Source organism: Spodoptera frugiperda, chromosome 30 (genome assembly GCF_023101765.2).
Source record: "Spodoptera frugiperda isolate SF20-4 chromosome 30, AGI-APGP_CSIRO_Sfru_2.0, whole genome shotgun sequence".
NCBI classification, from domain to species: domain Eukaryota; kingdom Metazoa; phylum Arthropoda; class Insecta; order Lepidoptera; family Noctuidae; genus Spodoptera; species Spodoptera frugiperda.
In genome coordinates, this window is record NC_064241.1 from 1,741,072 (window position 1) to 1,752,500 (window position 11,429).

At 33.2% G+C, this 11,429-nt stretch overlaps 1 protein-coding gene across 2 annotated transcripts in view; it reads right to left on the reverse strand.

The window, feature by feature from the left end:
* The window catches only part of LOC118269701 (uncharacterized), a 185,769-nt gene that overhangs the window by 133,734 nt on the left and 40,606 nt on the right, over nt 1-11,429 (reverse strand). The window contains exon 1 of one of the 2 annotated variants that reach the window (XM_035584954.2): nt 10,103-10,342. The exons of the other annotated variant lie outside the window; for it this stretch is intronic. Within the exon in view, the coding sequence (XP_035440847.1) occupies nt 10,103-10,157 (55 nt within the window). The 5' untranslated portion in view covers nt 10,158-10,342. Of the gene's footprint in view, nt 1-10,102; nt 10,343-11,429 lie in introns of those variants that run through there. 2 annotated transcript variants of the gene reach the window in all.

Consider the following 11,429-nt stretch of genomic DNA (forward strand, 5'->3'; position numbering starts at 1 on the left):
AATAATTTCATAATCAATACACAAAAAATAATAATCTTATGCGAAACATAATTGAGTGTAACAGTCGGGACCCATATTGAATGATTTTAGTCTATTTTATTTAATGGGTCCCGATTTATTTATTTTTATTTAACACTTTTTAGTTAGTTATAATATAATTTATAAATAAATTCATTGTAAATAATTTAGTTTAGACGTACTTTTATTATCACTTTTCACTTTTAAGTTCAGAAACCGCTAGTCAATCGCGTCGCGTAGCGCGTATTTAGTTTGGATAATAAAGAACATAATTGCACATAGTATTTTTTTTTCTATATGTTAGTGATATACCATTTTGGAATCCTCATGATGAGCTCTTTAATTTGATACCCATATTGTAGCAAATATATATATTTTTTATTTCTATCTAGGGCGCCTCACGGCCGCCATGTTGGTTTTTGTTTTACGTCACATATCTAAGAACACTTGGGTAATTAAGACGAATCCAACGATGCCCTGATTGTCGAAATCCATCAAGCCGTTTCGAAGAAATGAGGTAATAAAGAATATTATGCTCATACATACAAGATACGCGCGAAAAACATAACCCTTCCTTGGCAGTCCGGTAAAAAGCCTTGTCAATACTGTGGTTCGTAAAGATATCAAACCTAAATATTTAGTTAATATTGGACATTGAGGATTATTGCTTGAATTTGATACAAAAATTACTGCCACTGCGTTAAATTCTAGTTACTATATTACTAAGTCAAAATATTTAAAACATTTTATTTTTTCTCCACCAAATCTACGGTCGAGAATCCCTATGCATTTCATTATCCCTTAATTTCAACACAATATAATATCGATGCCTTGCAAAGAGCGTAAGCGATTTTTTTGTACTATTGAGTTATACAATGCGAAATTATAACCCCAGACTTCCTCATAATGTTCCCTTCACCAGTTTTTGTGTTTGGTGCTTAGATAATCTTAGAAAGTACATATAACTAGATTTTGAACCCTCATGCATGAGAACCGGGCGTCGTAAGCCCCCGGGACACCAAGATTATAGCCACCAACCAAAAATGACCAATTGTTCATAGTACATAAATACATACGAGTCAAAATTATACGATTTTGCATTCTCTATTTATCTACCAACTTAACCCCGGAGTTCCATCCGCATTATGGTTTCATAAAGCGCTTTAAAAAGGTTTTAGTTCAGGTAACGGTTTCAAATGAATATTTATGAGTATTAGTATACTGGGTCGCCGTTATTTTTACATGGCTGTCTAGTCTTTTAAATGGGCACTTTTCATTTATGAATAGTATCCTTTTCTTTGAATAATTATTTGGATTTTAATTGTTTAAAGATTTGAAAAGACTATTCATATCGCCACGCCTTCAATCCTCGAAGGGGTTGGCAGCGGTGCACATTATGGCACGTAATGCCACTGTGTACACCCACTTTTCACAATTTATGTTGTAAGTCCCATGTAATAGGTGGTGAGCCTATTGAAAAGACTATTCAAATTACTTAATATGTAATATTATTTTAAAGTTATCCTACGCAATAACTGCTACATTGGTTGGGGAGTTGGTAACGCCAAGACTTCGGAGTAAAATTATTATAGAACTTTTTGTATCCAAATTCTTGGAAACCCACACATCACAATCCACAAAGGAAGATATATTTAATATGTACAAATCTACCTATAGGATAAGGCATGGCCGCAAAAAACTTTACATAGAGAGGAGTGGAAGGAGGGTAGGGAGGCCTTTACCCTGCAATGGGACGATCACGATTGATACTAATCGATATAACAATGCCACATGTCGAGAAGATGATTTAGCTCATGAAGTTAGCCACATCTGGGATGTAAATTAAGCAATCATTGCACCAATAGTCGTATTTGCCAATAGTGCTCATAGCCAAAAGCCTTGACCAACGCCTGAGTATGCTAATGTTAGATGGTTGGGTCAAGGACCTGATGCAGAACGCAGTACTTCTGGACACGGCGTGTATTGTCCGGAGATTCGTGTCTTGGATTTATCCAGTTACCAGTGGGCTATTTAATTTTTTTATAATTTAATATTTTAAAATGTATTAACCAAGTGTCAAAAATAAATAAGGATACTACTAAAAGGTAATAAAAATTATGAAAAGTGACACGTGTCACACAAAGTACGAGTTGTAATTCGCTCTTTATTACCAAACCTTTTTATCACCCTTTTTCATAATCCCTACAGTATATACTTGTATAATTATAAACTAAATGACTCATCAAAATACACATTAAATACCAAGTTTGAATACCATTTGACCAGAATTCACTACTAAGATCTAGTGTCATTTCACTCCAAACTAGAAACTCTACTTAGCGCTACTATGAATAAATTATTGAACCGTTCGTTTTCTATTGCGCACTGAAACAGATGGAAAAACTAGATTAAAATACTGTCAGTGTCTACCTTGTCGATCTAGAAGTTTTTATATAACCTAAACTAACATAATCAATAATATAAGATCTACGAATTGTTGTTCCGGGTCTGATTATCGTGTTTATATCAACTAGTAGGTATGTTTGTAAACACACTCACAACACAAAAGACAAAGGTATTAAACAAATGATTAATGTGTGCCTTGTCTAAAAAAACATACATATGTACCTACACTTCACGCCTGTCTTCCATGGCGATAGACAGAGACAATGGAACACCAATTGCTACGAATCTTACCTCATTCGCTTCATCAACAGTCATCAGTCTTTTCATGCATGCAAGGGTACTTTTGATTTCTAAAAAAAGCAGTATCTACCCTTTGCCAATAAAGCCAAAGTTAAAAATAAAACAAACTGACCTTTGCTACAACTATGTCTATTTTTTCTTTCAATAAAGTCTAAAAGCACTATAAAACGTATTGACTTTTACAAAGACCTCCTAATAGATGTCACTTTCACTTAATTTACAGAAAAACGCAAATTCTTTGAAATAAGACGAAACCGAGGAATGTGAACCTTAGTAATTGGCCTTAATATATTTTTAAACGAATGAAGAAAATTACCTACTGAAGAAATGTGAGATGGATAATTAAAACTCCAATCTACTTCCAGAAAAAAACATCAATTATGGAAAATTTTCTTAGTACTATTTTGGAACCTCCACATCAAGATAAAAATTAAGAAAATTTATAAGAATAAATTGTAGGGTTTCTTTATGGAAGATTCCTAGCAATTGGCGTTTCATAGTCTCTGCCTAACCCCATGGGAGACAGGTGGCAGGTTATACATGTACCCGGAGCTGCAGATTACCTAATGGGTTACCAGCTCCGGCTTAGAGAGCAGGAGTAGGAACGCATCACTCTTGCCTCAATCTAGGTGCGAGAGGACATGACTGATTTTCCCCCTAAAAAAATGTATGGTGATTTGTATAATTTATCCTTTAAATCAGTAAGTAGACGTTCAAACGCAACATATTTTTGTTAACAACTTTTCAATAGTTAACCGAATGCTATGCTATCTTGGACTTCCTTATACTATCAACAGGATCATAGGTTTTGTCATAATTATTAATTTTGTCATAGACAGGGCAGTTTAAATCACCCTATTTAATCAAACATCTTGATATGTGACTCGATTTTACATGTACCCAAGATTGCAATACTCACATACTCCCAAGTCCTGTTTACAACCCGACTTAATAACAAAAGTGTCTTAAACACGAGCATAAACCAGTAACTAGTCGACGTTTTATTACTCTACGTATACAGACAGCCGCACATCAAGTTATACAATCCAGTAAACCTTGGTCTCATTTTCTATGATCTTTCCCCACATTCGACGGTCAGTTTATACTAGTTATGTATTGTTTCATGTGATCCTCGTTAACAGTACCTTGGTACAGAAGTAGAAACGAACGTAGTTCTATAATTCCCAACTTGATTAAACTAGAATTTTATATTTCAGTAATTAATCCGAATGACTGAATGATGAATGGTAGACGAATACCATCTGGCATAAATTGGAAAACAAAATTGGACCATGTATAAATAGAATAGGGTTCCTTTTTAGTTCCGCAGTCCAAACTAAGACTTTTTATAACCGTGATTGAGTTTACAAGCTCGCCAGCTGTGATATTAGTCCTTTGTTATACTCTATACTATGACTAATGTTTGATGAAACATTCAATATATCTTTTCTCCACCCGAAAATTAAACCAGTGACCCTATATTCGGCAATGAAAGTTAAGTAGACCACTCTTTTATGACACAAACTCACATTACTATGACACACACTCATACTACTGTAACACAGACTCACACTACAATTCGTATGTGTACATTATACATAGTCAAACTAAAGGAAACTGAGTCTTTTTCAAGGGCGGATAATCATCCAACGACTTCTCTCGCCTTGGGCGAGGCGAGGGAGTATCAGACTCTTACTGACTAAAAACCACCCAGTTCCTGAGTCTTAAAGTATTATTCAAATTCAATACTTATTCAGAAAATTGGTTAAAGGCGAACTTTTTTAAACGGGATTCACAAAGGCTGGACTCGAATACAAACAGCATAGAGCTCTTTCAATTAATTCTGAGACACGTCTTGTTACCACACTGAAACGGGTTGCCAGTTTCAAAAATTGTATAATTCTTTCTTCTTTTTTTATAGTTGAGTAGGTCGGATGATATTTAATTAGGTTTTCAATTCCGGGTTCGAATTTTGAAAACTTGTATTCCAATACTTTCCCATGGCCAATAAAAAAGAAATTGTTTTACATGTCGCAGTTCACACATGTAAAAACGATTCGAATTTATACGTTAAACACAATACTTATTTATTTAAAACAATAACAAAAATTTATTGTTAAAACTTTATATTATTATAATAATGGTAACAACAATATTATCTGGGAAATTTACATAAACTACGTATTTATTCACGCGCACTACAATAAGGAGTGACTCGTAATAAGATATTCTATATTATACATTCAATATTGTATACAAAATAGTGGTTAACGTTTACTTAGAATCAGAAGGTTTCAACTCAATTCGAAGTTGGAAGCAAAGAAACGTACTGGCACGTCAAGCTACCCCAAATTATCATGCTTCATTGCAATATGAACTTCAATACAAAACAGTTTAGTTGAAAATGTCTTGAAGAAATATGCTATCGCAATTTATACTAAAAACTCATTATCACAAAGATTATTCAACTAATATTATAAATGCGAAAGTTTGTTTGTATAATTGTTTGTTTATTTGTTACTCCTTCACGTCTAAATGGTTGAAAGGATCAAGATGAAATTTGGATTGAGTGTCGATTATAGACCATAATCGACACATAACACATAGGTCTCTTACTTTTCGCTGGCAGCAGCTAGTTCTGTAAAAATATGTTTGTATTTGTCACATTTGTTATGTTCTTATGCAAAACTACCGAATAGTTCTGAGTAAAATTTGCCACAGAGATATACTGATTTATCTCAGATAACACATAGGCTTTTTTACTATAATAATACAGAATAAATATGTAAGATATTAATTTTAACATAACATTTGTTATTTCCCAAACTATCAAATACCTCCTACACATTAATTACTTCTCTACTACTAACATAATGTTTCTAAGAATCTCAAACTCCTGATAATATTTTGCCCAATTGTAGAATCACTTGTTAACATAATTACAATAACAAATCGTAAAACAACTCAATTAGATCATATTTTTAAATGAAACATTGATAATGTGTATAATAATATATTTATTTTGCTACTAATTTATGTATATTAAGTTTTATCATTTTATTCGACCATGAACAACGTTCAGATTATAAGTGTTTTTGTAAACATAACAGATATTATTTTATTTTGTTAAGTAACTATTTGTAACAGAGGGCTTAGTGAGAGTTAGTTAAACGTTAAGTTTAACGAAATTGAGACGAGACGAACTCGTACTAAGGCCTATTATTTTGTTCCCGTAAGTAAACAATATAAACATTTGGCACCTTTAAATGTGGGGAACTATGCTTCGATACGAATGAACCAGCTGGACTGGAGTGTTACCACAGCCTCACAGAAAACCGACGTGTGTTTCGTTGAGTGAGAGAGGTTACCGGAGACCCAATTACCCCTAATCTTCCCAATGCCCGATTCCACAACAAACCTTAAATACCTAACCAGCTTACCGGCTTATACCATAAAAAAACCTAAAAGATTCCTTCAATATTCAAGTACGTAGTTTCAAGAACTTTTGCTAAACTCAAGGTCTCCAAATTATTAATTTCAGGTACTTAAAGTTTCAATGACTCTTTGATTTTTTTATCAATAATAACAATACAATCTGCACCAGTGGTTAAAATTCTGATTTCAGATTAATTATTTATAGTATGTCCTGGATTTATAAATACCTGTATATTTACGAAACATTATATAATTAATTATGTCAATTATTAATTAATTTCATCAAACGAATACAATTCTTCATTAAGTAGTTCCCAGTAAATGATAATTGGATGTGTATTTTAGGTAGTAGGGGAAGGTAGGGTAATTGAGAACGGCGGGTAATTGGGAACACGTTGATAAGTCCCACTTCCCCTCCCCGTATCCCGTCTCGCGGCTATTCGAGGTATGCTTCCCCCGCCCCTAAGTGCGCAAGCGACAGTGGGAACTGGAGGATGCACGCATCTTGACACGGTGAGTCAAAATGTTTTTATTGCATTTTTGTTATAAATTTTGTGTTTTCATACATTAGATGCAAATGTCATATTTGTGAGTACAATGACACCATATTTCGTAAGTTTATTTCATGGATAATCAGTTTTAAAATTTTACGTGTTATAGGATTCACTTAAAACGCTATCGAAAGTCGCGACGATTTTTATTCAAATTGTCGACTGCGGGTAATTAGGAACGGTGGGTGGCGGGTAATTGGGAACGAACAAATTTACAATTTGTTTTTATATTTTTATTACAATACAATTTTTTTTAGATGAGGCGAGACGTTGATGCTGCCAGACTGAACCAGACACCACCAGTTCAAATATCAGATTTATATGACCACGATAAAGCTTTGGGCACATGTGCAATGCCCTTCCAGAGAGACCAGCGAAGGTTACGTGTGTGATATGTGTCGCGAAAATATATTTTAGTTATTTATAACTGTTCTCTGTGCCATTTTTAACTACCCCAGTTCGAATTACCACTTCTAAATACTGTTTTCATTTGCTCCACGGGCTGATCTCAATTACCCCATAGGGTGTCGGGTAAATAGGAACGGTAATGTTTTTTATTTTTGCTAATATTTCTAATAAAAAGTTGATTATTAAAAAATATTTTTTCTGTTATAAGCAGACAGATAAATAATGTTTAAGTTTTAATAAAAGTTGATTCCTTTTTTAAGAGAAAATACTGTGTTTTTTGCCTTTAAAGTTAAGTGTTCCCAATTACCCCACTTTCCCCTAATCATTTCAACATGAGGATTTGAAAGCGCTAATCCCACTATTTAGCACTTATGAATACTGTTGGGCTTTTTGACTTCATTAATAGCACATTACATTATTTCAAAATCAGTTTGAATTATTAGAATCATACTATCACAGTAATATTATAAATGGGAAAGTTTTTTTGTTTGGATGTTCGTCCGTCAATCACGCAGAAACTACTGAATGGATTTTGATGGATTTGGTATACAAACAGAGTATGAACTGACATATGGATCATGGATAGAATACTTTTAATCGCACGGCAACGTAGGCAAAACAGGCGGCAGAAGCTAATATTGATAACAAAAAACAATTACTAAATATACATATCTGTGGAAGGTCACTTCTCTGCATATCCCTTAGAATTACACGAATATGAGATATTATACAGTAAACAACGACTATGAACATAATATACTTATGTAAAATCTGGAAACATTTTCCTTCGATTCAAAATTACAAATCCCATGACACTTTACGATTTTCCTTAACAGGCGCTCTTAAAATTCAAACACAAGGTGATCAATAATCAACGAATCTTATACAATACTTCAATATCTTATAACAGAAACATAGCTATGGTTATAGCAAGCATCTTCTTAGTAACTTTGTATCCAACATTATTATTTCAGTTGTTGATAAGTTTTTTTTATGGTATAGGTGAGCCAGTAAACGAGCAGATGGACACCCGAAGCACCAAAGGCGTTAGGAGGTAATTGGGCCTCCGGTAACCTCACTCACATAACACAAGCGTTAGATCACGTCGGTTTTCTGTGATTCCGCGGTATCACTCCGTTCGAGCCGGCCCATTCGTACCTAAGCATGGTGCTCCCACACTTAATATGACACTTTTTCCGTCACCAGTGTTCGCAGCTACGCTAAAGATTTCATTTATAATTACATATTATTTTTAATATAGATAAAAAATCATGTGTTATAGTTAAAGGTGTATGCCATCACTTTCAGTCATAATTAATTAGCATAATCGTTACCATTATAAAGTATTCTGTTGTAAACAAAATGAAAAACATACCAGCCGAATTAAGACCCTGCTCCTCTTTGCAAAGTCGGGTAAAAATTAAAAATGCTAAAACCGTTTTTCTTCTAACCACTTTCCATCCAGTAATCGAATAGCAGCTCGATTAATCGTATATATATGTGGGTAACACCTACACGTACATATCTTGGGAGTGAAGTTATCACGAGCATTGGGAGCATTCCAATAACCGGCCATGTTCCGGCCAATCGTTGCCTCGCGACTACGTAACATGTAACATTCGGCCATTTTGATTTTTTATATTTTTAATCTGGGGTCTTGATTTTTAAGTTGTTATTACGATATTCGGTGTTAAATAGGACACAGGTCTCATCTAGCTATTTGAAATATTGACGTGTAAAAGTGTTATTTATAACCTACTTACAGAAATGAATATCATTTATCACAGTCATCAACAGTACCTTTAACAGTTTTCTATTGGCAGTCAAAGACTTAAATTAGACACGGTAATGTTAATGTTACAAATAAATTGTTTTTTTTTTAATATACTTACGTAAGTGTGTTTTTTAAATCAGATCAGCCTTATTAAAACCTCTTTATAGTTGCTCCAACGTATAAACGAAAAATTAAACATTACTTTATAGCATTAATTACCATTTCATTAATTTTGTTCTCAATAGGTTCAATCTTTATTCAACCTAGTTTCATTGTAATATCAAATGAATTATTTAAAAATACCCTCAATTAATAACATTAAAAACAATGAATAATTTTTCTTCCATTAATTTTCACTGTAATACAATATCAAGTAAAATTATATTTTTATGAGTTCTATTATAAAAATTCAAACTGGTTTAAAAAATGTTAATGTAAATTAATTACTAGCATATAAAGTTTCAATTCGAATGCTAATTAAAATGAAACTTTTTATAACTGACTAATTAGTCTTCAATTTCATTATAAAAGAAAATGCGTATAATTATTCATAACTGTAGATTTAAATGTCCTTTAGAACTTATTTGGTTAGAAATAAGGAATAGTTTAGCTTTCAATACAAGCAATATTAAGTATATTTTTTAATTAAAATCTCTAGCTTCACCTATAAAAACTCGTCTAGAAACTTCATAAAAGTAGTCGCTTTATTTGTTTCAAGAACTTGATAATATAGATGTCATTGACAAATATTGCCAGTCGACAAGAATATTATTATCAAAGGAAAAGATAATCAGCATAAACTGTCACCTCAATCAACGAGGAAGCCCTTCAAAATTAGATTTAAGCACGATTCTAAATCCAAAGGAATAAAGCTGATTTTGCATAAAATCGATTCACAAACGAAAATTCAAAATCAAATCCGGAACCCGATAAACAACAGAAACAATGTAATCACTCGTCGAATCGACAAAGAGAATAATGTTCGAATTTCAAAACGCATTAAAAAAAAAGAAACCTCTTTAGCTCACTCCATTATCAGAAACCAAATGGATCGTCAATTCATTAGTTCCAGGAAAGAATTCATTAATAAAAAAAGAACGTCGACGTAATTCGATTTCCCGCTTTTTCAAAACAAAATTAATGACATCAAATTGCCAATTTAAAAAGACAATATTTTTTATCGAAATTCACGTTGAAAAGGAAAACTCACCTCCAAAAAATGTCACTAATAAACATAAAAACTTCATTACTCCTTGGGCCAACATTTTTCACTTTAAATATAAAATACAAAAATCACTGCACACTTATTTAAATAAAAAAACAATTCAAACTTGTCAAACGAAAAGACGTTATATCAACATGTTAAAGACGTTATCATGGAACGATTCGAATTCGAATTTGGAATTAGGCGGCAAAATCGCGCGAGCAACGTCTACTCTCCCCCGAGGCTAGTTGGATACTGAAAGTTGGGAGCGCTACCTGACTAGGACGTCAGATGCGTCACAGGATAGAGAAATGCGAACAAATTTTCTTGATCAACGTTAATTTTCAGTTGAGTTTTTTTACGCTGTGGTTTTATGGCACCCCCGTAGAGACTAGTACCCGAAACGATTCATTTTGGTGGATTTAAATGACAATTGTCTATCCAAACGCCAGTTATACCTTACGTATCACGAATCCTCATTTTCCGTTGTTTGTACGTGTACCGCCATTTAGGGTTCGATTTAATGATTTGGAAGTCAATTGTTTCTAAATTACGAGAATTCGGTTGCTGTTTTAGGATTTTCACTTTGAATAAATTTCTGTACTGTACTGACCTAATTGTTCTGTGCGATTGTTTCTTTTTTAATGGTAGGGTCGTTTGTCTATTTTCGGACATTACCTACACATACATATTTATATCAACCGCTAGTTAAGAGTAATAAAACTGCAATCGTTATATTGTTTACACAATTGAGTCAAATGAGTTTTATCTCCCGAATACAATTTATTTTACATTGAACTGATAGGTCAATAATTATGTTACATGAATTTCGTAATAATATTATGTACTCGACGCTTTTATCTTCCAGGAATCCAGTCCAAAAAATTGTTCACATATTTCACTCTTGCCACAAAACTAACAGTAAATTCCAACATCATACATCATCAGCCTATAAGAGGCCACTGCTTACCAAAGCCCTTCTCACACGGAGAAGGTTTAAGCATAAATCACCACGCTTGCATTCCAAAGATTGATTAAAATAATAAAAAGTAACATGTAACCTAAATACGAATTAAATAGAAACCTACAACAATACTAAAATTATATAACATTAATGTATTTTTGTTAAAAGCCACTGAGCCGTGGAAGTTCCAGCAACACACTTATTTTTGCCAAAAAGCAGTATGTTCCGGTCTGAAGGATATGAGTGCCGTTGTAATTAATGGCACCCGAGGTTATGAAAACTTCAGCACTGGCTTCCAACCTTTGGACACTAACCAAACTGTAATAGGTACTTTAGTAAAATGTAATATAAAATATATATACACAACTG